This window comes from Lepidochelys kempii, chromosome 23 (genome assembly GCF_965140285.1).
Source record: "Lepidochelys kempii isolate rLepKem1 chromosome 23, rLepKem1.hap1, whole genome shotgun sequence".
NCBI classification, from domain to species: domain Eukaryota; kingdom Metazoa; phylum Chordata; order Testudines; family Cheloniidae; genus Lepidochelys; species Lepidochelys kempii.
The window spans coordinates 17,680,976-17,707,476 of NC_136402.1; the positions used below are offsets into that span (position 1 = coordinate 17,680,976).

The 26,501-nt window shown below is 61.4% G+C and overlaps 3 protein-coding genes across 20 annotated transcripts in view; 2 read left to right on the forward strand and 1 right to left on the reverse strand.

Annotated features, from left to right (window-relative positions):
• On the forward strand, positions 1-17,255 carry CXXC1 (CXXC finger protein 1). 3 transcript variants are annotated; one of them, XM_073321432.2, is made up of 16 exons: positions 1-111; positions 1,007-1,125; positions 1,485-1,585; positions 1,702-1,856; positions 3,494-3,670; positions 3,805-3,831; positions 4,175-4,324; positions 4,709-4,816; positions 5,261-5,445; positions 5,933-6,140; positions 6,319-6,429; positions 6,611-6,660; positions 15,140-15,236; positions 15,342-15,494; positions 16,601-16,752; positions 16,866-17,255. In XM_073321432.2, exons 1-15 carry the CDS (start codon positions 1-3, stop codon positions 16,745-16,747), a joined length of 1,899 nt encoding a protein of 632 aa, XP_073177533.2. In that variant the 3' UTR covers positions 16,748-16,752; positions 16,866-17,255. The 3 variants fall into 3 exon arrangements, with proteins under 3 accessions (XP_073177533.2, XP_073177535.2, XP_073177536.2); XM_073321434.2 differs by having other exon boundaries at positions 31-111; positions 1,702-1,844; XM_073321435.2 differs by having other exon boundaries at positions 31-111; positions 3,512-3,670; positions 16,866-17,254.
• LOC144929657 (uncharacterized) lies at positions 13,981-23,073 on the reverse strand. Of its 2 annotated transcripts, none has more exons than XR_013634907.1 (2): positions 22,499-23,073; positions 13,981-14,795 (listed from the first exon to the last, which is right to left on the reverse strand). XR_013634907.1 is itself a non-coding variant. In XM_078849992.1 (2 exons), exons 1-2 carry the CDS (start codon positions 16,494-16,496, stop codon positions 14,500-14,502), a joined length of 933 nt encoding a protein of 310 aa, XP_078706118.1. In that variant the 5' UTR covers positions 16,497-17,045; the 3' UTR covers positions 13,981-14,499. The 2 variants fall into 2 exon arrangements, 1 of the variants encoding a protein (XP_078706118.1); XM_078849992.1 differs by lacking the exon at positions 22,499-23,073 and adding an exon at positions 15,860-17,045.
• Positions 18,964-26,501, forward strand: part of LOC140901950 (methyl-CpG-binding domain protein 1) — a 25,033-nt gene continuing 17,495 nt past the window's right edge. For 10 of the 15 annotated variants that reach the window (XM_078849977.1, XM_078849980.1, XM_078849982.1 and 7 more), the window contains exons 1-2: positions 18,982-19,091; positions 24,673-24,817. In XM_078849977.1, the coding sequence (XP_078706103.1) occupies positions 24,708-24,817 (110 nt within the window). In that variant the 5' untranslated portion in view covers positions 18,982-19,091; positions 24,673-24,707. Of the gene's footprint in view, positions 19,092-23,170; positions 23,191-23,803; positions 23,910-24,672; positions 24,818-26,501 lie in introns of those variants that run through there. The other 5 variants (XM_078849989.1, XM_078849979.1, XM_078849991.1 and 2 more) reach the window with 5 other exon arrangements.

Sequence of the window (26,501 nt, forward strand, 5' to 3'; positions counted from 1 at the left end):
ATGACCCCGGAAGTGGAAGTAGCTGCCTGGGGGCGGGGCTGTCGGAACTTCCTGCCCCAGAGCCCTTGTTGTCTTGATTCCATCCACACCAAGGGGCTGGGAGGGACCATGGTAAGGGGGGACCCCGGACTCCTGGGTTCTCGGGAGGGGAGGGGGCTGGTGGCTGAGAGCAGGGGGGGCTGGGAGCCCGGACTCCTGGGTTCTCGGGAGGGGAGGGGTCTGGTGGCTGAGAGCAGGGGGGTGCTGGGAGCCCGGACTCCTGGGTTCTCGGGAGGGGAGGGGTCTGGTGGCTGAGAGCAGAGGGGGGCTGGGAGCCCGGACTCCTGGGTTCTCGGGAGGGGAGGGGTCTGGTGGCTGAGAGCAGAGGGGGGCTGGGAGCCCGGACTCCTGGGTTCTCGGGAGGGGAGGGGGCTGGTGGCTGAGAGCAGGGGGGGCTGGGAGCCCGGACTCCTGGGTTCTCGGGAGGGGAGGGGGCTGGTGGCTGAGAGCAGGGGGGGGCTGGGAGCCCGGACTCCTGGGTTCTCGGGAGGGGAGGGGAGGGGGCTGGTGGCTGAGAGCAGGGGCGGGGCTGGGAGCCCGGACTCCTGGGTTCTCGGGAGGGGAGGGGGCTGGTGGCTGAGAGCAGGGGGGGCTGGGAGCCCGGACTCCTGGGTTCTCGGGAGGGGAGGGGTCTGGTGGCTGAGAGCAGGGGGGGCTGGGAGCCCGGACTCCTGGGTTCTCGGGAGGGGAGGGGGCTGGTGGCTGAGAGCAGGGGGGGCTGGGAGCCCGGACTCCTGGGTTCTCGGGAGGGGAGGGGGCTGGTGGCTGAGAGCAGGGGGGGGGCTGGGAGCCCGGACTCCTGGGTTCTCGGGAGGGGAGGGGTCTGGTGGCTGAGAGCAGGAGGGGGCTGGGAGCCCGGACTCCTGGGTTCCCTGGGAGGGGTCTGGTGGCTGAGAGCAGGAGGGGGCTGGGAACCAGGACTCCTGGTTCTCTGATGCCCTTTGTCTTCCCCTCCCACGCCCCCCAGGACAGCGAGTTCTCGGACCCGGAGCTGGCCGCGGTGGGTGAGGAGTCCAAGTCGGAGAATGGCGAGAACGCGCCTGTGTACTGCATCTGCCGCAAGCCGGACATCAACTGCTTCATGATGTACGGAGACTGGGCGGGGTGGGGGGGCTGCTAGGGCGCCTGGGTCTCCAGCACTGAGCTTGCGAGGGGCTGCCTCTGTCCTGGATTCAGGCTGCTGGAAGGGGGGTGGGAGACCCGAGGGGAGACTCAGTCCAGCCATCCTGCTCACTGAGCCAGGCCAAGTGAGACTCCCCCTGGGAAATTCCTGCTGTTATAGGGGGCTGGGCAGGGGGTGCTGTCCCCTGGCAGTCTGTGCTGGACACTCAGGGGCATGGGGCTCGGTGTGGGGGGCTCTCCTCTGGCGGGCCGGGCACTGGGGGTGCAGGGCAGGGGGCTCAGTCAGGGGCGCTCTGACTCTTCCATCTCTCCTACCCCTTCAGAGGCTGTGATAACTGCAATGAGTGGTTCCATGGCAATTGTATCAACATCACAGAGAAGATGGCAAAGGCCATTCGGGAATGGTACTGTCTGCAGTGCCGAGGTGAGGAACGGGGCGGGGAGCCCAGACTCCTGGGTCCCCTCCCTGGCTCTGGGAGGGGTGTGGGGCTATCCCCTTAGTATTTCTGTCTGTGATGTGTTTTCATTTCCCCACCGCAGATAAGAACCCGGCCTTGGAGATCCGATACCGGCACAAAAAATCCAAAGAGAAGGAGCGGGAGGGCGAGCGGGATCGGTTTGAGAAGGACGAGCTGAGGAAGAAGGCCCAGGAGCTGGCCCTGGACCAGAGCCGTGGGTCAAAAGTAGGTGGCCAGGTGAGGACGTTCTGGGGGACGGGATTCTATCCCATGAGCCAGTGGGCTGCGTTGCCAGGGAGCTAAGCCGCAGGGTTCCAAGAGCGGCTCCAAGAGCCAGCCGGGTCCTGGCGAGTTCCAGTCGCTGCCCTTCCCTGTTCCTGCCCATGGGGGGTGCGCTCTTGATCCTCCCTCTCATCCCTGCCCTTCCCCGTGGTCAGAGTTGAGGGTAAACACCCTGCAATCTAGTCTGATACCCCTGATTCCCCAAGCAGATAGTTCTGACTGAGTTGCTATGTGGTCTTATGTGCAGCCATTTCCCAGCCGCCCCTCCCTAGAGGTGGCTGCATCTTGGCACCAGGCGAGCCATCCCATTTTGAGTGGCAGCACTCCCCTCCAGTGAGTTGTGCCAGGAGATTTTGAAAGCGACCTGACCGTTTCTTTTCCATTCTTACTCCATATTTCTGGAGTATGGTCTTTGGGGAGGAAAGGGGAGGTAGCCCTGAGGGGTTTTTTTTGTGGGAGGGTGGCTGAGCACGGGATAGGTGCTGCTTTAAGGACGCGCCAGCTGGGAAGAGTCTAGCCCCGTCTCTAAGCCATAAGCTTGGTGCGGAGTCAGCCCTGCAGGAGAGCAGGCTCGGTTTGGTTTCCATGGAAGTGTTTCTCGATTGGGATGAATCCTGAGCCTCTTCCGCTGGGAGTGCTCTTTGACGCGTGGGCCGGCGTCAGTTCGGGCGCCCCTCTTGCGCTAAAATCTCAGTGTTGTTGGGAAAGCAAAATGCTGCGATTGACGAGCCGCAACAGCAGGAAATGCGTTGCGTTTAGAAAACCAAACAAAACACCTAGTCCCTTCTCTGGCTTATTAGGGCCCCAAAATTGGATGCAGCTATGGGGACTTTGTTACTAGCGGGAACTGGAATTAATCCATGAAATGCACCATGATTTTCTTCTGCTGCGGCAGCTGAAATCTAGCAGATGGCATGAGGAACAGAAGGGAACCGGGCCCGTTAAGCAACAGATTCCATTGCAAAGAAATTGAATGAAACTTGCTAGGAATATTTCCCTCTAAACAGAAGCATGAGCATTTTAAATGGGGGCTTGGCTTAGACTCTCCCTTTACGCCCACGGTTGTTTCTGGGTATGCCAGATAAAATGCAGAGCTCCAAATTTTGGATTTGTGGATGCAAACAGCTAGACTTGGTTAAAAAGTATCCACGATTTTTGCGTGTGGAGGGTAGGTTGTTGCAGTCCTTAGTTAGAAATATTTAAAGTGATGGTTGTGATGCCAAACTGATTAAAATTCTTAAAGGGTACAAAGATCTGTTTCCAGATTACAGGGGTGTTTCCCTTTACCAGCCAACTTCAGCTTTGGACTGAGGGGCACATGCTAAATTGTCTCTTTGCAAGGAAGACTCTAAAGGGGCTGGGGATGTTTTAGGAGAGAGACTGAGAGGAAGGTAGAAATCTCAAACCTGGCTTGTTTGATAGATCTCACCAAGAGGCAAGAGCAAGTGAGATTTGAAGGCAGTGGATGGAGTGATAATTTCAAAGATGTGAGAGTAAAAATGGTCTCTCTTTCTCCTGCCCCCAGTTAAGGACGCCCCTGGTTAAGGATGACTTCCATCTTTCTACAATGTGCAAACTTGTCATTCTTACAGTTCTCTCATCCGCAACAGCAAATCAAGCGCTCGGCACGGATGTGTGGGGAGTGCGAGGCGTGCCGGCGGACAGAGGACTGTGGGCAGTGTGACTTCTGCCGTGACATGAAGAAATTTGGAGGGCCCAATAAAATCCGTCAGAAGTGCCGTCTGCGGCAGTGCCAGGTCCGGGCACGGGTGAGTACTGGAGCATTCACTTCCTGTCCTAAACACCTGTGTGCTCCGTTTGGAGGCTATTACCCAGCTGCCCCGCTCCAGAGATGGCTGCATGTCATCCGAGCTGCTTACCAGAGTATTTCTTTTCTTTCTAGGAATCATATAAGTATTTCCCAGCCTCGGTAAGTTGTCTCCATCCTTTCTGTGCCCATTTCCCTGCAGGATTCCTGGGTTCTCTTCCTAGGTCCGGGAGAGGCGAAGGGGCTAGTGGGTAGAGCAGGGAGGTGCCTGGGAGCCACGACTCCTGGGTTCTCTCCCCAGCTCTGGGAGGAGAGTGGGGTCTAGTGGGGAAAGGGAGTCAGGTCCTATTCCCAGCTTTTGCAGTTTGATCATGGACTTTTGCAGTTTGATCATGGTCTCTTCCCCTCTTTGTGCCTCAGTTTCCCTGTCTGTGTGTGGGGCAGCCACAGGGGAGGGGGTAGGTCTGAGGTGTCAGGCAGCAAGTGTCTAATCCCCTCCTGGCAGATGCTGCGGGGGCGGGACGAAGACCTGCAGATGCTGAAAGAGCAGTTGGAATCGTCCGCCACCCCTGAGCCGCTGTCAGATGATGACCTCCCGATTGACCCTGACTTATACCAAGAGTTCTGTGCTGGAGCCTTCGACGACCAGAACCTGGTGAGGGCCCCACCCAACCTGCGGGATCCCACGCGTGGCAGGGCCCCAGGAGAACCCAGGCGCCATGTGTCCAGATAGAGCAGTCTCCAAATCGTTTTACTCTGTGGCCGTTCCTCAGCTGCCCCGCCCCAGAGGTGGCTGCATCTCCATGCAGGGAGTCCCATCCCTGAATGTTCAGCCTCTTGGCTCTGTTTTTCTGAGTACATGTGGGGGGCTCCCTGGACAGGAGCCTGGGTAGAGCGTCATTGGGGGCTCAGAAAGCCTCTGTAGCCCGCTTGGTAGGAGCAGGGGGGTATCTAGGGTCTGTGGCCTCTCTCGCTCACTCAGAGGGTGCTGGTCTCATCCTTGTCTCCTCTCCTGCCACTCCCCCCACCCCACCCCCAGCCGTGGCTCAGCGACCCGGAGGATGCCCCATTCCTGGACCCCGTGCTCCGCAAACGCGCCGTGAAGGTCAAGCACGTCAAGAGGCGGGAGAAGAAATCGGAGAAGAAGGTAGGAGCCAATTGCAGCCACCACGGAGACTTTCCCCAGTCGTGGGGTATATCCGGGAAGCCAGGACTCCTGGGTTCTCTCCCCAGTTCTGAGACGGGAGTGGGGGCTAGGGGTTAGAGCAGGGGGCACTGGGAGCCAGGACTCCTGGGTTCTCTCCCCAGTTCTGAGACGGGAGTGGGGGCTAGGGTTAGAGCAGGGGGCACTGGGAGCCAGGACTCCTGGGTTCTCTCCCCAGTTCTGAGACGGGAGCGGGGGCTAGGGGTTAGAGCAGGGGGCACTGGGAGCCAGGACTCCTGGGTTCTCTCCCCAGTTCTGAGACGGGAGCGGGGGCTAGGGGTTAGAGCACAGGGGCTGGTCACGGAGGGGCCCCTGGCTGCGGGTGGAAAGGGGGCGATGGCCCTGTGGGGGCTGCAGGGCGCTGATGCGGTCTCTCCGCCCTTGAAGAAGGAGGAGAAGTACAAGCGTCACAAGCAGAAGCAGAAGCACCGGGACCGGTCGCGGCACGCCGAGCGGCCGGACGCCAAGGACCCGGCCTCGCTGCATCAGTGCCTGGGCCCCGGCTGCGTCCAGCCAGCCCGCGCCGCCTCCAAGTACTGCTCCGAGGAGTGCGGCATGAAGCTGGCCGCCAAGTAAGGGCCCCGGACCCACCCCTGCCTGGGGGGCGCAGCCCCGAGCCCTGGAACCTCCAAGCCTGGGAATCCCCGGGCCCCAGCAGGGGTGCTCCATGGCATTGGTACCATCCCAATCACCTGCATCAGACCCACGGGACCCCTCCCCCCAGCCCCATATACCCCCGAATGAGACACCCCCCCATCCCAGATCAGAACCATGGGTCCCCCAGCCCGGTATCTCCTCCTGCCCCAGATTAGACCCACAGGAGCCCTGCAGCCCAGTATCACCCCCACCCCGATCAGACCCACAGGGCCCCCCCCCAACCCCACTATCCCCACTCCAGATCAGACCCACAGGGTACCTCCCAGCCCCATATCCTCCCTCTTGGATTAGACCCATGGGGGCCCCCCAGACCCGTATCCCGCCAACCTTGGCTCAGGCCCATGGGGCCCCCAGACCAGTATCCCTGCCCGCAGGTCAGTCTGTCTGTCTCTCCCCCTCCAGCCGGATCTACGAGATCCTTCCGCAGCGCATCCAGCAGTGGCAGCAGAGCCCATGCGTGGCGGAGGAGCACGGCAAGAAGCTGCTGGAGCGGATCCGGCGGGAGCAGCAGCAGGCGCGGCTGCGGCTGCAGGAGATGGAGCGTCGCTTCCACGAGCTGGAGGCCATCATCGGCAAGGCCAAGCAGCAGGCCATCAAGGAGGATGAGGAGGTGGGCGGGGCCGGACGCCTGAGCTCTGGCTCTGGGAGGGGAGTGGGGTCTGGCGGGTTACAGCAGGGTGGGGGAGCTGGGAGCCAGGACTCCTGGGTTCTCTCCCCAGCTGTCCCGAGCTCAGGGATCCCCCTGATGGGGCAGCACTAAGAGGGCCCTCCCTGCTCTCTCCCCACAGACCAACGAGGGAGATAGCGACGACACCGACCTACAGATCTTCTGCGTCTCCTGCGGGCACCCCATCAACCCCAAGGTGGCTCTGCGCCACATGGAACGTTGCTACGCCAAGGTACGCTGCCCTGCCTTGCGGGGCCCCGGAAACACAGACTCTCCCCTTGTTCCCCCCTCTGCTCCGCCCCAGAGATGGCCGCATCTGACAGCCATGCGGCGTTACGTGTGGCTGTTCCCCTGTCTTGTCCCCCTCCCCCTCCCGGTGCACTGACGAGCCCTGTGTTCTCCCTTCCCCGCAGTACGAGAGCCAGACGTCGTTCGGATCCATGTACCCAACCCGCATAGAGGGGTGAGTCCCAGCCCATATGGGCTGACATTGTCCATCTTCTAAACCTTCCCCCATCAACCTGACCCCCTGGTTCCCCCCCACATATGGTTCTCCCACTGACTCCCTCTGCCTGTTGTCCCCTCTCTTCACCGTTCCACTGCTTTTGGTTCCCACGTCACTGTAATTCCCGTGAGGGATTTCACCCGTTGTCTTTGATTGCTACAGTCCTCCTCTCTGCCCCACTTGCATGTACCTTCATAGACTCCTCGACCTATAGTGTTAGAGGGGACCACAAGGGGCACCTAGGCGGACCCCTGACCACGCTGCAGGATTTAAACCATCCAAGACAGATGGCTCTGGCCTTCGCCTGAAACCCTCCTCGAAGGAGCTTCTACGACCTCCCGAGGCCTCGGTTCCATCGTCCTGCTGCTCTTCCCGGCCAGAAGTTTTCCCTGAGATTTAATCTCAATCTGCTGTGCTGTAGTTTGAACCCACGGCCTCTCGTCCTGCCCTCTGAGAGAACGACCTGTCTCCATCTTTTCTATGGCAGCCTTTTGAGTATTCGAAGAGCGCTGTCATGTCCCCCCTCAATCTCTTTTCCAAATTGAGTGTACCCAGTTCCTGCTGCCTTGGCTCACATGGCTGGCGTCCCTCCCTTTTGATCATCTTTGGTGCTCGCCTCTGGATCCTACCCATTGTCTCCACATCCTTTCTATGCGTTGGTGACCAAAACCGGACACCGTCCTCCAGCTGAGGCCTAGCCAGAGCCGAGCTGAGCGGTCCTCTCCCCTCCTGCGACTTGCTGGCTATGCCTCTGTTAATGCAACCTAAAATTGCATGTGCTTTTTTTGCAATAGCCTGAGCGACCCCTCGAGGTCGAGCATGATCTCTTCCACAGGCTTTGTTTTTCATGGGTCCTTTGGTGACTGAGGAGTCGGATCCTTGAGCTGCAGGCTCGTTGGCAGACGTTGCAGGTGGGGTTAGAAGACGGGGCTGGCCCGTGATTGCAGCAGGACAGTCTTGTGTCCTTTCTTTTCTGGCGTTTTTCTGCGACCAGGGCAAGGCGATTTTCCTCAAAAGTGGACGCTGCCTCTCTGACAAGTCTTCGCCAGTTACCCCTATCCTGGGCTGCTCTCCCCCGGCGTGTGGTGTCCGTGCCAGATCTCTTGACGTTCATCTTAAGGGTGTTGGCCTTCGTGAGGACACTGAGATTAGTGCGACGATCCTCCCACTTTATGTTGAGGATCTTCCAGAGAAAGCCTCGGTGCTGGCATTCCAGGTTTTTCAGGTTTTTCCTGTAGGTCACCAACGTCTCACAGCCGTAGAGGAGAGCTGGGATTACCACCGCTTTATAAACTGCAAGTGTCGTGTGCGTTCTCATGTTGTGAGTGTTGAAAACCCGGCGAGACAGTCGCCAAAGGCAAGGCTGGCATGGCGAATTCTGGGCTGGATCTCGACTTCTATGTCTGCCCTCTGTGAGAGACGGCTGCCAAGATAGGCAAAGTCTTCTACGTTTTCCAGTTCTTCTTTGTTGATCTAGATCTTCCTTGCTGGGTCCGATGATTGACCGGGGACTGGCTGGCGGGGACTTTTTTTTTTTGGTCGATGTTCAGCATTAGCTCTAGGCTTTTGTAAGTTTCAGGGTCTGTCTACACTACGAAATTAGGTCGAATTTATAGAAGTCGGTTTTTTAGAAATCGGTTTTATATATTTGAGTGTGTGTGTCCCCACAGAAAATGCTCTAAGTGTATTAAGTGCATTAACTCGGCGGAGCGCTTCCACAGTACCGAGGCAAGCGTCGACTTCCGGAGTTTTGAACTGTGGGTAGCTATCCCACAGTTCCCGCAGTCTCCGCTGCCCACTGGAATTCTGGGTTGAGATCCCAATGCCTGATGGGGCTAAAACATTGTCGCGGGTGGATCTGGGTACATGTCATCAGGCCCCCCTTCCCTCCCTCCCTCTGTGAAAGCAAGGGCAGACAATTGTTTTGCGCCTTTTTTCCTGGGTTACCCGTGCAGACGCCATACCACGGCAAGCATGGAGCCCGCTCAGCTCACGGTCACCATATGTCTCCTGGGTGCTGACAGACGCCGTACTGCATTGCTACACAGCAGCAGCAACCCCTTGCCTTGTGGCAGCAGACGGTACAGTAGGACTGGTAGCCGTCATCGTCATGTCTGAGGTGCTCCTGGTTGCCTCTGTGAGGTCGATCAGGAGCGCCTGGGCAGACATGGGTGCAAGGACTAAATTTGGAGTGACTTGATCAGGTCATTCTCTTTAGTCCTGCAGTCAGTCCTATTGAACCATCTTACGGTGAGCAGGCAGGCGATACGGATTGCTAGCAGTCCTCTTGTACCATCTTCTGCCGGGCAGGCAAGAGATGAGGATGGCTGGCAGTCCTATTGTACCATCTTCTGCCGAGCAGCCACGAGATGTGGATGGCATGCAGTCCTTCTGCACCGTCTGCTGCCAGCCAAAGATGTAAAAGATAGATGGAGTGTATCAAAACAAGAAATAGACCAGATTTGTTTTGTACTCATTTGCAACCTCCGCCCCCCGTCTAGGGGACTCATTCCTCTAGGTCACACTGCAGTCACTCACAGAGAAGGTGCAGCGAGGTAAATCTAGCCATGTATCAGTCAGAGGCCAGACTAACCTCCTTGTTCCAATAAGAACAATAACTTGGGTGCACCATTTCTTATTGGAACCCCCCGTGAAGTCCTGCCTGAAATACTCCTTGATGTAAAGCCACCCCCTTTGTTGATTTTAACTCCCTGTAAGCCAACCCTGTGAGCCCTGTCGTCAGTCGCCCCTCCCTGCATCAGAGCAACGGCAGACAATGGTGCATCTGAGTTGAGAGTGCTGCCCAGAGCGGTCACAATGGAGCACTCTGGGATAGCTCCCAGAGGCCAATACCGTTGAATTGTGTCCACAGTACCCCGAATTCGACCCGGCAAGGCCGATTTAAGCGCTAATCCACTTGTCGGGGTGGAGTAAGGAAATCGATTTTAAGAGCCCTTTAAGTCGATATAAAGGGCTTCATATGTGGTCGGGTGCAGGTTTACATCGATTTAACGCTGCTAAATTTGACCTAAAGTCCTAGTGTAGACCAGGGCCAAGAGGAGCAATTAAGGGCTGTTTGTAGGTCCTCCTTCGAGTCTGCAACTACCGCCCAATCATCTGCGTGCCGGAGCCTGGTTATTGTTGCCGATATTCGTTCTGGCAGGGAGACGAGAGAGGTTGGAGAGGTGGCCGTCAGTCCAATATTGGAAGCCAACGCCCTGTGGGAGTCAATCTTGGGTTAGTGTTTTCGTAGCTACTAAGAAAACGGAGAAAAGGGTGGGTGCCGGTACACAGCCTTGTTTTACGCCAGTTTGGACGGCAAAGGGCTTGGAGGCAGAGCCACTGCGGAAGATGGAGCCAGTCATCCAGTCGTGGAGGAGTCTTACCGTGGTTATAAATTTGTTTGGGCCGCCAAACGTTGACATGATTTTCCACAGAGCCTCACGGTTGACGGAGTTGAAAGCTTTGGTCAGATTGATAAAGGCCATATACAGCTCCTGCTGGTGGTCTTGGCCTTTTTTCTGGATCTGCCTGGCTGCGGAAATCACGTCGGTGGTGCCTCGTGATGGTCTGAAGCCACACTGGGATGCTGGCAATACTTCCTCTGCAAGAGGAAACAGGCGATTCAGTGAGATTCTAGCAAGAATCTTCCCAGCGATGGAGAGCAGGGCAGTGCCTCGGTACTTGCCACAGTCGGCACTGTCCCCTATTTTTGAAAATGGTGACATTGTTAGCGTTACGTAAGTCAGTGGGGATTTCTTCGGTGCGCCAGATTTTGAGGAGCAGCAAATGAATCTTGTTAGTCAGTGTTTCTCCCCCGGCTTTCAGTACTTCAGCTGGTTCGCCATCAGGACCTGGTGCTTGACTGGTCTACATTTGATTAATTGCTTTGCAGATCCCTTCAGGCGTCGGTGGGTTGGCAAGAGTTTCCCAGATTGGGTGCCGAGGGATGGAGTCGCTCGTGTCGTCAGTCACAGTCGATTCTCGATTTAGAAGCTTTTGGCCATGTTCTTTCCAGCGCTCTTTGATGGATCCGTTCCCTTTAAGAAGGGCACTATCATCTTCAGAGCTCAGTGGCATGAGGCCCCGTGAGCTTCGTCCGTACAGGGTCTTTGTCTCACCAAAAAACCTCCACATATGGTGTCTGTCAGCGAACGTTTGGCTTTCTTTTGTTTTGTCCTCCCGCCATTTGGTTTTGATTTCTCGGATGCTCCTTTGAGCTGTTGGAGAGAGCCCTGCTTCTGACTGGACAGGGGTTGGTTTTGCCAATCGCAAAAAGCTTTTTCTCTTCTGGCCCAAAAGGGCTGTAATCGCAACGTCGTTGTTGTCAAACCAGTCCTGATGGCAGCCAGCAGCGAGGCCGATGGATTCCTCGCAAGCCTTGTGGGTAGGCCGTTTTATGGCTTCCCAGTCTTCCTTGATGCTTGTGTTGTTGTTTCCAGGTGTGCATATGGCCAGTTTTTCACTGAGGAGTGTTTGAAGGTCTCTCGGTGCACTGAGGATTGAAGTCTTTGGCTGTTGTGTTGCTGTCTGTGTGATTTGGATTGCTTTCTATGTTTCGGTGCAATCCTGAGGGACATGACTGACCTCCCCAGGCGGGAGTCAGTCCGGCAAGCATCGGCTCCTCTCACGACACAGGTGATTTGGACATCTCTTCGATCCTGTGTTTTTCCAATGACCGAGTTGAGGAGGTGCCACTCTTTTGAGCAGGGGTGTTGTCCAGTTGTTTTGTACTTGTTGCTTTGTCTGAAGACTGTGTTTGTGATCACAAGGTCACACTTTGCACATTGGTTGAGCAGAAGGATCCCATTGGAAGTGGTCTTGCCGACTCAGTCCGTCCGTCCTTCCTTCCTTCCCAGTGGTGCTACTCCATACGTTAAAATCTCGGCCAACTCTTGCGTTAAAGTCCCCTAAGAGGATTATGTTCTCTGTTTTGGGAATGGATGCATAAGATGCTCATTGATGGTGCTGGGGAGCTCCATCAGGCAGTTGACTAGAAAGTTCTTGAGGGCAAAGCCAACGCCGGGTATTGGTCTGTTGTGTGCTGGTTTTCCTTTCCAGAAGAAGGCCACTGGAGGGCGGTGGTTATACTCTGATGGGCACATCGTGTCTTGCCAAGAGCAGTGATGTCACTGTTGTACCTCAGGTGACAATTGCTGCTCTGCCTTGGGGTCTTTCGCTTTTTGATCCGTCTAGCAGGGCACGGACAGGCCGAGTTGCAAGAAACATTTTTTTGGTTTTCGACCGTAGGGTGCGATCCCCCTGGAGCCAGTTCTCCAGTCAGGTATGGTGGGATTGCTTGTGTTTGGGGCACCCCTTCCCCATCCGGGGTGAGCAGAGGGGTTCCTAAAAAGGCCTGCTCAGTCATGCCCGCTGCTGCCAAAAATGTCCCCCTGTCCCACTCCAGGGGCACGCTGTTATGTTGATAAGCACATGGGATCTTTTTCAGGGGAAAAGGCAATATGCCGCGTTTATTGGAAACACAGCAATTAGCATATGCATTTAATCTCTCACACACATACTCCTTGTCCCATGTGTTGATGTCATGAGTACCAGTCTGGATCAATCTAGTGGCCAGCTAGGTTGATCACGGGTAGGGAGGAACTGGGTTCCGTCGGTCACGACACAGTGCTCCGGGGAAGTCTTGGCAGGACGAACCCAAAGGTTCATGGCCAGGCCCCCTGTTTCTATCGTGATTTTCCTTCCTTGGGACCAATGAGTTTTGCACCTTTGTGCTGTGATCAGTCGCCGTTTGTTTTCTTAAATTGTCCTTCTCATCCTTTATCTTGTTCCATCATCTGTCACTTGGGGAGTTACCCCAGGCTAGTTTTGATCACAGCTATCTTGTCCCCATTGATAGGTGCCTGCCGCATCTTTAGAGTTGTCAATCTGCCTTCCTCTGACCTCTCAACAGGGGCATGTTGCAGACTCCTGGCACCTTTACGTCTGTTCTTGGTTCCTCCCTAGAACATCTGGTCTGGTAATGGCCTTCAGACTTATCTCTTAACCCACACATTCCTCATTCACACTCAACACAGGACTGATTTACCCAGAGCATTTGAACAGGAACATCAACTGGCAAGGCAGGAGAAAACAATTGTCACATTCTTTTACTTATTTCGAAACGCTAATTTTAAACCTCCAACGAAGTGGTAACCCTAAAGGTCTATTACTGCCTTGAAATCGGCTTCAGACACAAGATTCGGGCTGATGCATCTCTACCAAGGGCACACTTCCTGCTTTCAGACAGGGTGGCTGGCAGAATATGGTCACATCATATCATACATCAATACCCTTAATACATCCCACATCAGAGGTGGGCAAACTACGGCCCGTGGGCCACATCCAGCCTGCGGGACCCTCCTGCCCGGCCCCTGGGCTCCTGGCCTGGGGGGCGAGCCCCCAGCCCCTCCCCGGCAGCCTCAGCTCACTGTGCTGCTGATGCAATGCTCTGGCCAGCGGGGCTGCGAGCTCTTGCCGGGCAGTGCGGCTGCAGAGCCCGGCCTGACCCGGTGCTCTGTGCTGTGCGGTGACGTGGCTGGCTCTAGCGCTGCCGGCCACCGGTGCTCCAGGCAGCGCGGTGAGGGGGCAGGGAGCAGGGGGGTTGGATAGAGGGCAGGAGAGTTTGGGGCGGTGGTCAGGGGATGGGGCTGTGGATAGGGGTCAGCGCGGTCGAATGGGGACAGGGGCAGTCAGGGGCGGGAGGTCCTGGGGCGGTCAGGGAGCAGGGGGGAGTGGATGGGGCAGGAGTCCTCGGGGGGCAAACAGGGGGGCATGGATGAGGCAGGAGTCCTGGGGGGGTGGTCAGGGGACAGGGAGCGGGTGGGAGGGGTGTGGATGGATGGGGCAGGAGTCCCCGTGGGGGGGCAGTGGATGGGGCAGGAGTCCTGGGGGGCAGTCAGGGGACACGGAGCAGGGGAGCATGGATGGGTCAGGAGTCCCCGTGCGGGGTCAGGAGTCCCCGTGCGGGGTCAGGAGTCCCCGTGCGGGGTCAGGAAGCAGGGGGGCATGGATGGGGTGGGAGTCCCGGGGGGGGTGGGTGGTCAGGGGACAGGGAGCAGGGGGGCATGGATGGGGTGGGAGTCCCGGGGGGGTGGTCAGGGGACAGGGAGGGGTGTGGATGGATGGGGTGGGAGTCCCGGTGGGGGGACAGGGAGCGGGGCGGATGGGGCAGGAGTCCCTGGGGACGGTCCCATTGTTACGAATGATTCCAGTAGGACACGTACAGTTCGTTTCTAGGCTGAGGCAACCAAATGAAGACAGACTGCAGAGTGTCTCAAAGTTTGTAGGTTTATTACGCTCGAGCGTGGTACTGCTCTGTTAAGCAGAACGGGACCCCGATTACAGGTTACACAAAGATTATATACTGTGGGCAAAACATCCTACCTGTGTGGCTCGGGGGGCCTAAACCAATAAACAGGCCTTCTCCTTCTCTATGGCCGATCCCCTGCAGCTACCTTCCCCATGCGAAAAACGTCAGGCATGTTGGCTGGTTCCTGTCTCCTTCATTTCCCTTATCTTGAAACCGTCCAGCTGTCCACCCTGAAGGATCCTTCCTTCCTTGGTACTGATGTGCTCGCTTCTAGTTAATGGCCGACAGGAAACCCAAAATGGAGTCACATATGCTAACTAGGTTGATTTCCCCTAACAGATAGGGGTTGGGGGCCAGGCTATGCCTGGCTGTTTGGGGAGGTGCAGCCTCCCCTACCCGGCCCTCCATACAATTTCAGAAACCCCATGGGGCCCTTGGGCCAAAAAGTTTGCCCGCCCCTTTGTTACATTATTATTCTTTATTCTTCATTCGAAGTTATACCAAGTACAAACATAAAATCCTAGTCCTACAACACGACGACCGTCTCGCGGTCCCCGCCGGCGTGTGGGTCTGCGGCTAGGGACTCCCCTTCTCCTCCAGTCTGTTATTGTGTGGTGGGTTTTTCCATCCTCCACGGGGCCTTCATTGAAATTCATTGTGTTGGCGATAGCCACGTTCTCCGATTTATCGAGATCCCTCTGAATTTTAGCTCTGTCCTCCGGGTTGGCAAGCCCCCCTCGCTTTGTGCCATCTCTACGCTGGATCGGTCTCTCCCTACATCCTGGTAGTTAATAAAGATGTAAAACACCACCAGATTCCCTGTGGAACCCCACATAAGACATTCAGACAATTTCCAGAGGACTCCTGGGTTTTCTCCCTGGCTCTGGGGAAAGGGTGGGGTCTAGTGGTAAGAGCAGGGGGAGCTGGGAGCCAGGACACTTGGGTTCTCGCTCTGGCTCTGACAGGCAGGATTGAATGCACATGCATGTGCCTCAGTTTCCCTCTCTGAACAATGGGGCAGTGCTGCCTAGGTCTTCCTAGGCGTATGGAGTCGTTCCTCCCGCCCCACAGGCAGCTGGTAGCAGCTGCCACCTCTCACCCGGGCACCATGTCTCCCCTCCCCAGGGCCACCCGCCTCTTCTGTGACGTCTACAACCCTCAGAGCAAGACGTACTGCAAGCGACTGCAGGTGCTGTGCCCCGAGCACTCCCGCGACCCCAAGGTGAGGGGCCCTGGCTGTGGCCGGGGGGCAGGGCTGGGCTAGCGGGGGGCTGCGGGTCGGCCGTGAGGGGCAGCGTGGGTGCGAACCCTGTGGTGCCCCCTCCAGGTGTCGGTGGACGAGGTGTGCGGCTGCCCTCTGGTCAAGGACGTGTCTGAGCTCACCGGCGATTTCTGCCGCGTGCCCAAGAGGAAATGCAACCGGCACTACTGCTGGGAGAAACTGCGCCGGGCCGAGGTGGACCTGGAGAGAGTGCGCGTGGTACGGAGCAGGGCCGGCGCCGGGGGGCCGGGCAGGGGGCGCCCTCCCCTGGTGGTCAGGGCCGGGGGGCCGGGCAGGGGGCGCTCTCCCCTGGTGGTCAGGGCCGGGGGGCCGGGCAGGGGGCTCTCTCCCCTGGTGGTCAGGGCAGGGCGCTGGGGGGCCGGGCAGGGGGCACCCTCCCCTGGCGGGCAGGGCCAGGCGCTGGGGATTGGGAGGCTGGGCAGGGGGCACTCTCCCCTGGCAGTGAGGCCCAGGCACTAAAATCTAGGCATGATCTCAACTCGTTTGATTCCTTCTGACTGAAGAAATTCCCCCCACCCACAGCCCTTCCACACTTTTGAGTAGGGAGCTCCCCTTTTCCTGACCCAGTCTCTGTCTGTTGTCGCCGGCCGAGCTGTCCCCATCGGCGTTATGCGCGGCTGTTCCCCAGCTGCCCTGCCCCAGAGCTAGCTGCATCTCAGGGCCGGCCGAGCTGTCCCCATCGGCGTTATGTGTGGCTGTTCCCCAGCTGCCCTGCCCCAGAGCTAGCTGCATCTCAGCGCCGGCCGAGCTGTCCCCATCGGCGTTATGTGTGGCTGTTCCCCAGCTGCCCTGCCCCAGAGCTAGCTGCATCTCAGGGCCGGCCGAGCTGTCCCCATCGGCGTTATGTGTGGCTGTTCCCCAGCTGCCCTGCCCCAGAGCTAGCTGCATCTCAGCGCCAGCCGAGCTGTCCCCATCGGCGTTATGTGTGGCTGTTCCCCAGCTGCCCTGCCCCAGAGCTAGCTGCATCTCAGGGCCGGCCGAGCTGTCCCCATCGGCGTTATGTGTGGCTGTTCCCCAGCTGCCCTGCCCCAGAGCTAGCTGCATCTCAGCGCCAGCCGAGCTGTCCCCATCGGCGTTATGTGTGGCTGTTCCCCAGCTGCCCTGCCCCAGAGCTAGCTGCATCTCAGCGCCGGCCGAGCTGTCCCCATCGGCGTTATGTGTGGCTGTTCCCCAGCTGCCCTGCCCCAGAGCTAGCTGCATCTCAGCGCCGGCCGAGCTGTCCCCATCGGCGTTATGTGTGGCTGTTCCCCAGCTGCCCTGCCCCAGAGGTGGCTGCGTGTAACGGCACCTCCTGCTCTTGGCAGTGGTACAAGCTGGACGAGCTGTTTGAGCAGGAGCGCAATGTGCGCATGGCCATGACCAACCGGGCCGGGCTGCTGGCGCTGATGCTGCACCAGACCATCCAGCACGACCCGCTGACCACAGACCTGCGCACCACCACGGACCGCTGAGCCCGGTGAGCCGCGGGGGCCCGGGGCCTTGCCTCTCGGGGGAGCTGGCTCCCCTCCAGGCTCGCTCGGGGGGGCTGGGTTCCGGGGCCCCCCTAACTGCTCTTTCTCTCTCTCCCAGGGCCGGCGCCAGACTCGGTGGATTCTGCCGACGCTCGTTTTTTTTTTTAATAATTTTTTTAAAAAAAAACTTTTTTTTTCTTTACAAAAAAAACCCCAAAAACCAAAAGGAGGAAAAATGTAGCACAGCTCTGTCAGGGGTGGGGGAATTCGATCCTGCCCAGGCCCCCACTCTCCCCCCCCCCCCGCTAGCTTGGGGCTTCTGGCACCCCGCTCCCCCCAGCTCTCCTACCCCACTCCAGCCCTCCTGCTGGGAGTTTGGCTTGTCCCTCTCCCTTCCCCCCCCCATGGGTGCTTCTCGGGGCGCTGCAGGGTGTGGGGGCTACCCTGCAGAGACACGGACACTTGCCAGGTTAGGGCAGTGGGGGCGAGGGCAGCAGGGGGGCAGAGGCCGGGTTGGGGGGCACAGGATGAAGCTGGCATTAATAAAGAAGTTTTAAAGTGAAGCTTACTTTTACTTTTTGCTGGGGGGGGGTGGGACAGCGGCTGCTCTTCAGCGGATTTCCTGGCTGAGCTATTTCTCCCCCCCCCCATCTGACCCTGCAGCAGGGAGGCCCGTGGGTTACTGCCCTGTCTGAGCTTCCCCCCACCCCCCATCAGACCCTGCAGTGGGGATTCCCATGGGTTACAGCCCAGGCTAAGCTTCCCCCATCAGATCCTGCAGCGGGGAGTCCCGTGGGTTAATGCCCTGGCTGAGGTATCGCTCACCCGCCCATCTCCCACCGCAGCGGGGAGTCCCACGGGCTAACGGCCCCGCCCCCGTTCTTCATCGCCCTATGAAGGGTGTTCCAGCGCCCCTTTCCGGCTCTCATTTGCATACGATCCGCCCACAGGGCGTGGCTTAGCCTATATCAGCCCGCCCCCTTCGGCTTTCTCCCCCCCCCCCCCCGCGCGGGCGGCAGAATGGAGCAGGTGGGATATGGCTGGGGTGGGCTGCGGGGAGCCCCTGGGCCGCTTGTGTGTCTGCCCCACACACTGCTTCCTTGGGGGTCCCCCAACCCCCGGTTCCCTCCTTTCCCCGCCCCCCAACTCCCTCCTCCCCCCCAAACCCCCCGTTCCCTCCTTCCCCGCCCCCCAACTCCCTCCTCCCCCCCAACCCCCGGTTCCCTCCTTTCCCCCGCCCCCCCACTCCCTCCCCCCCAAACCCCCCGTTCCCTCCTTTCCCCGCCCCCCAACTCCCTCCTCCCCCCCAACCCCCGGTTCCCTCCTTTCCCCCGCCCCCCCACTCCCTCCCCCCCCAAACCCCCCCGTTCCCTCCTTTCCCCGCCCCCCAACTCCCTCCTCCCCCCCAACCCCCGGTTCCCTCCTTTCCCCCGCCCCCCCACTCCCTCCCCCCCAAACCCCCCGTTCCCTCCTTTCCCCGCCCCCCCACTCCCTCCTCCCCCCCAAGCCCCCCGTTCCCTCCTTTCCCCCGCCCCCCAACTCCCTCCCCCCCAACCCCCCGTTCCCTCCTTTCCCCGCCCCCCCACTCCCTCCTCCCCCCCAAACCCCCCGTTCCCTCCTTTCCCCGCCCCCCCACTCCCTCCCCCCCAAACCCCCCGTTCCCTCCTTTCCCCGCCCCCCAACTCCCTCCTCCCCCCCCAAACCCCCCGTTCCCTCCTTTCCCCGCCCCCCCACTCCCTCCTCCCCCCCAAACCCCCCGTTCCCTCCTTTCCCCGCCCCCCCACTCCCTCCTCCCCCCCAACCCCCGGTTCCCTCCTTTCCCCGCCCCCCCACTCCCTCCTCCCCCCCAAACCCCCCGTTCCCTCCTTTCCCCGCCCCCCCACTCCCTCCCCCCAACCCCCGGTTCCCTCCTTTCCCCCGCCCCCCCACTCCCCCCCCAAACCCCCCGTTCCCTCCTTTCCCCGCCCCCCAACTCCCTCCTCCCCCCCAACCCCCCGTTCCCTCCTTTCCCCCGCCCCCCCACTCCCCCCCCCAACCCCCCGTTCCCTCCTTTCCCCGCCCCCCAACTCCCTCCTCCCCCCCCCAACCCCCCGTTCCCTCCTTTCCCCGCCCCCCCCAACCCCCGACTCCCTCCTCTTCCTGCCCCCAGTCCAGGCCCCGCCCCCGCCGCACGGTGCCGCCCCCGTGGCCACGTGACTGGCCGTTCCCGGCCCCCCCCCGCCCGGTTTCCGGTTCCGGTTCGAGCCCCGCGCGCCGCCCGGGCTGCGGCCGCTGCTGCTGCGCCACGAGCGGGGCCCGCGGGATGGAGCCGCCGGCCCGGGGGGGGCCCGGGAGCCGCCCAGCGGTGAGGGGGGGCGCGGCCGGGGGGGTGTCCCGGGGGAGGGGCTGCAGGAGTTGGGGGGCCGGGGAGAGGGGGCTGTGGGGGGGGAGGAGAGACTCGGGGGGCTGTGGGGTGAGGAGGGAGTGGGGGGGCCTTGGGACGGGGTGTCCCGGGGGAGGGGGCTTTCGGCTGGGGGGGAGGAGAGACTCGGGGGGCTGTGGGGGGGCTGTGGGGTGAGGAGGGAGTGGGGACACCGTGGGACGGGGTGTCCCGGGGGAGGGGGCTTTCGGCTGGGGGGGAGGAGAGACTCGGGCGGCTGTGGGGTGAGGAGGGAGTGGGGACACCATGGGACGGGGTGTCCTGGCGGAGGGGGCTGGGGGGGAGGAGAGACTCGGGCGGCTGTGGGGGGGCTGTGGGGTGAGGAGGGAGTGGGGACACCATGGGACGGGGTGTCCTGGCGGAGGGGGCTGGGGGGAGGACTGCAGGGGGTGAGGAGAGACTCGGGGGGCTGTGGGGTGAGGAGGGAGTGGGGACACCGTGGGACGGGGTGTCCTGGCGGAGGGGGCTGGGGGCTGAGGCGGGGAGGACTGCAGGGGGTGAGGAGAGACTCGGGGGGCTGTGGGGGTGCTGTGGGGTGAGGAGGGAGTGGGGACACCGTGGGACGGGGCGTCCTGGCGGAGGGGGCTGGGGGGGAGGACTGCAGGGGGTGAGGAGAGACTCGGGGGGCTGTGGGGTGAGGAGGGAGTGGGGACACCATGGGACGGGGTGTCCTGGCGGAGGGGGCTGGGGGGAGGACTGCAGGGGGTGAGGAGAGACTCGGGGCGCTGTGGGGGTGCTGTGGGGTGAGGAGGGAGTGGGGACACCGTGGGACGGGGTGTCCTGGCGGAGGGGGCTGGGGGGGGAGGATTGCAGGGGGTGAGGAGGGACTCGGGGGGCCTTGGGACGGGGTGTCCCGGGGGAGGGGGCTGCAGGAGTTGGTGGGCTGGGGGGAGGGGGCTTCAGGGGGTGAGGAGGGAGTCGGGGGCTGTGGGGTGAGGAGGGAGTGGGGGGCCCTGGGACGGGGTGTCCCGGGGGAGGGGGCTTCAGGAGTTGGGGGGCTGAGGGGAGGGGGCTGCAGGGGGTGAGGAGGGAGTTGGGGGCTGTGGGGTGAGGAAGGAGTGGGGGGCCCTGGGGCGGGGTGTCCTGGGGGGAGGGGGTTGTAGGCAATGGGGGTGAAGAGCGAATTGGGGGACTATAGCATGGGCAGGGGGAGGAGTCCTGAGCAGGGAGTTGGGGGGCCTAGGTGGCGGGGGCGGGGCACAGAGGGAGTTGGGGGTCTGGGGTGAGGGGGGCCCCAGGGGAATGTGGATGGCGGCTGGAGGCCTGTGGCAGGGAGGAGGGAGTTGGGGGGCTGTGGTGTGGGGGGTGCAAGAGGGGTTGGGGGAGCTGGGCAGGGGCGTGACTGGGGGAGGGGTACCAGGAGACTGGGGGGGGCTGGGAGGGGAGTTGGGGGGGCAGGAGCAGTGTGGGAGGTTAATTGCAGTGGAAGGGTCTTGGGGGGTGCTGGGAAAGGGGGCCCAGGCCTGAGGATGTGGGGAGACTAACTGGGGGGCCAGGCCCAAGGAAGGGGGGGTTGGGAAAGTGGGATGCCTGGGGGAAGGGTTGGAGGGCAGAAGGGCTTTGGGGGCTGGCTCCGTGAGGCCCTAGGATGAGGTGGGGTGGAGCCCAGATGACCGGGGGGCGGGGGGAGTTGGTAAGTGGGGTGTCTAATAGGGGAGGGGTTGAGGGAGTTGGCTGGTGGTGGGGGGTGGGGCCGAGGAGCTGGGTGTGTGAGAAACCCGGGAGCAATTGGGGGCACTGGGTGAGGGCACTGGCTGGTGGGGGCAGGTCTGAGGGAGTGGGGGGCAGTGGGAGGTGGTGTCTGCAGAGACGCTGCGGGGGTGCCGGGAGGGAGAGGAGTAGGGAGTGTCAAGGGGGCAGGCATTGGGGGAGCTCTGGGGTGATGGGGCTGTTGGCTGGGAGGGTCACTGGGGTTTGGGGTGCTGCAGAGGGAGAGGACTTGGAGAGGGGAGTAGGGGCACCAGGCAGCTGGGGGGCTGGGGAAATGGAGGTGGATGTGAAGGGTGAGGGGGTGGCAGAGGATTGGGGGTAGAGGCTGTGCCTTCTGGGGGAGGCATTGGGGTGGGAGTGGAGTGCACTGGAAAGGGAGGGGTTTGGGGACGGAGGGAAGTGGAAAGGCCCTGGGGGAGCGAAGGGGAGGAGTGGGACGGAAGTGGGGCTGAAGGGGAATGTGTGGGGGGGCTGGGCAGGGAGCCCTGTGGCCAGGTTTGTGGGGGGCAGCTGGGGGTCCCTGCCCCTAGGCATGAATCTCTCTCCAGACGTGATGTTGGATCGGGGCCCGGGTCTTTGTGGGCAAACAGGGAGTGGGGGGGGCGTGGGGCGGCGATGGGGACAGCTCAGGGGGAAAGGTGTGGGAGTGGCACCGATGCCCGGAGGGCTCGGGCCGGCGGGAAGCCATGTCAGGGACGCGGGCGGGTGGGCACGCAGGGTGATCTGGGTCGGGCCGGGGGATCTGGGCTCAACCCGGCTCCGGGGATGGCATGTGGGCACCGGCTCGGCGGCGCTTGGCCCCGAACCCGGCTCCGGGCTGGCGTCTGCTGCCCTCCCCCAGCCGGGCCTTGGCGTTGCTGCCCGACATGGTGCCGTGTTTATCTTCCTCCTGAGCGGAGCAAGGCCGGGGCTGGGGGGCAGGAAGTGCCAACCCGGGCTACCTAGCCTTAGGGCAGGGAAAACTCCCCGACGCAGTCGGTAGGTGTTGTCCCGTGCCCTGATGGCGTCTGTTCCCCCGACTTCAGCTGAATCGCTCCCAAACTGAGCTCCGAAGGGCCCCAAAACATGGGCGCTTCACCTCTCCCCCGTTAGCTTGGCGCAACTGGGGCCATGCAGCACCCAGGCGCCCGACCATCGTATGGTGTCTCTGTGCCAAACCGTGATGTCGCAGCGACTTGCTGGGTTCCTGCCGCAATCTAGCATCTGCCGCTCCTGAGGGGAGATCGGGGGTGCCCCATACTTGCCCGTCGCTGGGTGGGTCCCCCACAAGGCTGGCAGTGACCCCGACATTCCTGGCTCTGCCCAGGCAGCTCAGAGCCGCGATATCGCAGCGCTGGGGTGCCGGCCACATGATTCAGGCCTTGTTTCGGGGGTTTGCCCGTTGCCCTAAAAAAAACCCATCGTCGCCTGGCTTATGGCAGCGCTCCGGGTCCCTGGCTGGGGCCAGACAGCCTGTTTGTCAGGGCTGTGCATGGCCCGACTGAAATTGGGGGTTCCCCGTTCTTGGGGGGGGCTGGAAAGACTCAATCTAGAGAGAGGAGCAGAGCGGGGGGTGGGGCAGGAGAGGCGGGACACGGAGACCTGGGGAAGCCTCCAGAGTTCAAAATAATCTTGCTCCTCACTCCTTAACGCTCGGATTCCTCGGCCGTGAAATGCCGTCCGGCGACACGAGCTGCCCGCACGCTTGCTGCCGGCCCGTTTCCCGTGAGCCCCTCGGGCTGCCGAAGGGCCCCCGCTGTGCGGAAGAGCCCGCCCCTGGCAGGTGTCCACGGCCGGAGCTCGGTGGTTTTCAGCTGTAACTCGGCTCGTGACGTTGGGCTGGTTTTTGTGCCCGACACGCTCTGTGCGTTCTCCTCTCGGCTGGGAGAGGCTGTCGCAGCTGGGGCTGGAGCTGCCAGTTTGCCTGTTGTTTAGGTCTCACGTGGTGCGGGGTGGGGGGGGAGGCCCCCCTGTCGGAAAGGGAAAACAAGGGGGCTGAAACGCGTGAGCTGGCAGGATGTCTCCGGGCCTGGGCCGCCGCCATCTGAAATGGCGTTAAACGGACACGCAGAATTGGCTGGCTTCCCGGTTGGTGGCAGTTCAGCAGCCCCACAGGCACGGCTCGCCTGGCACAGAGCCGCAGCTGGGGAAGAGCCGCACCGCGACCCGCGCCCTGCTGGCTTGCCGGGTGATGCGGTGCAGCCACCTCTGGGGAGGGCCAGCTGGGGAAGAGCCACGCAGTGACGCCATGTGTGGGTGGCTTGCGTGGTGCTGAGAGGCGGCCAGGTCTGGAGCGCAGGCCTGTTGGGGAACAGCGCACGTGCGGCTGCATTGGGTAGGGCTTGACCTGTGCTGAGATGCAACCGCTTCTGGGGAGGGGCAGCTGCAGAACAGCCAAACATGATGCCGCATAGCGACAGCTCTCCCGGTGCTGCAATGCGGCCAGCTCTGGGGCAGGGGACAGCTGGGGAACAGCTGCACATAACGCCGCATAATGCCTGCTCTCCCGGTGCTGAGATGTGGCCAGCTCTGGGGCAGGGGGCAGCTGGGGAACAGCCGCACGTAACGCCGATAATGCCTGCTCTCCCAGTGCTGAGATGCGGCCAGCTCTGGGGCGTGGGATGGCTGGGGAACAGCTGCCTGTAACGTCGCATAACGCCAGCTCTCCCGGTGCTGAGATGCGGCCACCTCTGGGGCGTGGGGCGGCTGGGAACCACTGTGCTGCCGAGTGCTGACTTCGGAGAGTGCTCCCTTATCTGATGGGGGCAGTGTTGGGCGTGCCAGAGACGGGCTGTAACTGCTCACGCTGGAATGCGGCCAGGCGTTGGAGCAGGAGCGCGGGGCCGGGCTTCCCACTGACCTTGCGGGCCTGAAAGCTGAGCCGCCGTATTGGGCCTTATCTCCTCCTCCCTTCCCGAGAGCCCTGGCAGGGTCCTGGGGCTGGCAGGATCCAGCCTGGTTGGAGACGCCCACGCCGCTCGCCCCTCCGCCGAGGAGCAAGGCATGCTGGGCCCCGGGGCCTGCGGAAGGATCCAGGATCAAAGCCTGAGCAGCGTGAGTCATGCTCCCCGTGGGTGCTGGCTCCCGGCCGCTCCCTGTGCCCAGAAAGGAGGGGGTGGTGGAAGGACAGGCCTTCAGTCTGGGCGCCCTGAGCCTGAAGCCGGAGCCCTCCCAATGGCCCTAGCGCTTTGCTCACAACTCGGCGCCTGGCGAGGTGTTATGTGCGGCTGTTCCTGGCTGTGCCACCCAAGAGGTGGTTGCATCTTGGTGCTGGGAGAGTCATCCCCAGGTGGCGTTATGTGCGGTTGTTCCCCAGGTGCCTGCCCCAGAGGTGGCTGCATTTCAGTGCTGGGCAAGTTATCACTGCCGACGGTCGGTACTGTTGTTTGTGTGTCCAGTTGTTCAGGGTGATGTGATTTCTTAAGCTGGAGCCTCATTACTCCCAACCTTTATTCTGGGATGATAACCCTTTCCAAGGAGGGTCACGTGAATTAAGTGTCCAGTAGCTGGACTCCTAGAGTCTATTCAAACTGTGGGAGTGGGGTCTCTGATTAGAATGGGGGGGGCTGGGAATCAGGACTCCTGGGTTCTCTCCCTGGCTCTGGGAGGGCAGTGGGGGCTAGTGGTCAGAGCTAGCCCAAGCTCTGGGAGCGGGGTGTTAGTACTGGTAAACAGGCTTGGCCTGAAATGTAGAAGCTGTTCCTGGACACAGAGCGTTGTCCGCCCAAGCCCTGGGCGGAGGGGTGGGGGCACAAGCCCAGTGGGGAAACCTGACCCCCATCCAGCTGCGCTGACTCCCCCGTCTCTGTCCCCGCAGTAGCCGCTCTGCCACCGCTCCCCCAGCTCAGCGCCATGTCGGAGGGCTGGGTGGACTGCCCCACCCTGGGGCCCGGATGGAAGCGCCGCGAGGCCTACCGCCGATCCGGGGCCACCTGTGGACGGACGGACACCTACTATCAGGGGTACGGATGCTGCTCCTCCCTTGGGGGCAGGGGGAGGGGCTGGGCAGCCCCCGCCGCAGAGGGTCGGGACGAGGATCGTGTTCTGCAGAGCCACAGTGACAGCCCGTGTGGATGTGGCATGGGAGGGGACACTGAGGCACAGGAGGGCCTCAGCCTTAGCTGGTCAGAGCCAGAACTCTGGGCTCCCCTGGGGTTCAGGCACTGCCCCTGCAGCCCCCTCACTCCCTGGATCTCTCCCCACCCCCCTTCCCTGGCCTGGCATCTGGGATTCAGGGGCCTCCAGCCTCGTCACGCAAGGGTGCTGGCCCTGACCCCTGCCGGCCCTGGTGCTCTGTGGGAGAGGAGCTGCCTGTTCCAGCCATGCAGCCCCCTCCGAAGACAGGGTGCGTCTGTCTGCAGCTGGAGATAACTCTGCTCTGCCCGCCCCCACAGGAAACCGGCTCCGCTGGATGGAGTCTATTTACCTTCTCCAAAGCCAGCTGGGTTATAAAGAGCAGCTTCTGCTGTGGGCCAGGACTCCTGGGTTCTCTCCCTGGTTCTGGGAGGGGAGTGGGTGTCGAGTGGGTTAGAGCAGGGGGGGCTGGGAGCCAAGACACCTGGGTCTATTCCTAGCTCCGGGAGGAGAGTGGGGTATGGTGGCTCAGAGCAGGGGGGCTGGGAGCCAGGAGACCTGGGTTCTCTCCTCAGTCTCCCCCCCTGAGTTGTCTGCGTGTGGATCAGGGTGTGCATCTTCCCTCCCAGCCCCCGAGTCCGTTGCTGACATGTGTCCTTTTTCAGTTAAAACCCGCATGTTAGGAAATGAAACCGTCCCCCCTCTGTCCCCTCCCCCGCGGCCCTCGAGGCATCTCGTTCCTTGTGCGGTTCTCCCTCCAGCCACCAGAGCCTCGGCGTAGCCACCCTGGCTGGGCCGAAAGGCAACGTAGCGCTGCCCACCCCGGTGGAGTGAGTCTCTTCTCCCCGCCCCTCCGGGTCTGCTCTTGTGTTGCATTGTTAGCCGGGTCACAGTAGTATCTAGAAACTGGGGGGGGGGCTCCCTGTATCCCCACAGCATGTCTAATCTAAACAGCCCTAGGAGGGCAGGAGTTTGCTGAAGGATAGACCCCCAGCGGCTGCAGCCTTGGCTTAGGGCCCTCCCCCGTCCCTGCACGCTGCCTGGCCGTGACCATGGTCCAGGGCGTCTCTCTGCCTCCCGCCCCGGCATCCGTGAGGCTCTCAGCTGGCTAGAGCCTTCCAGGGCAGCCCAGCCGGGGCCCTCGCCGGCCTGGCTTCCTTGCGGCTTGGGCCATGCACGGCGCGTCCGGGAAATCCGCGCCGGAACCGCTTCCCGCTCCCTGCCAGCCCGGTGGCGAAATCATCCCGGCTCTGCCGAGAACCAGGGGCTGGGAGCTGAGGCGTGGCCAATCCGGGTTATAAACTGACTAGTCCAAAGTGCAAGGCCGTGCCGCCGGTGGGGTTAGGAATGAGATTTTCTGCTCTGAGCCGGCATGGCTCAGCTGGGAGTGATGGCGGAGGCGACAGGGCTGGGTGGAGCGGTCGGTCGCAGGGGGCATGGGCGAGCCTCGGACAGATCAGGCGCAATGGAGAAATATTCAGGCCTCTTGAGTCACGCTTCCAGCTCCAAGGGGAAACACAAGTGGGGGGTCTGGTTGCGTCAGGAGGGAAACGAGTTAGTGAAACGAAAGCC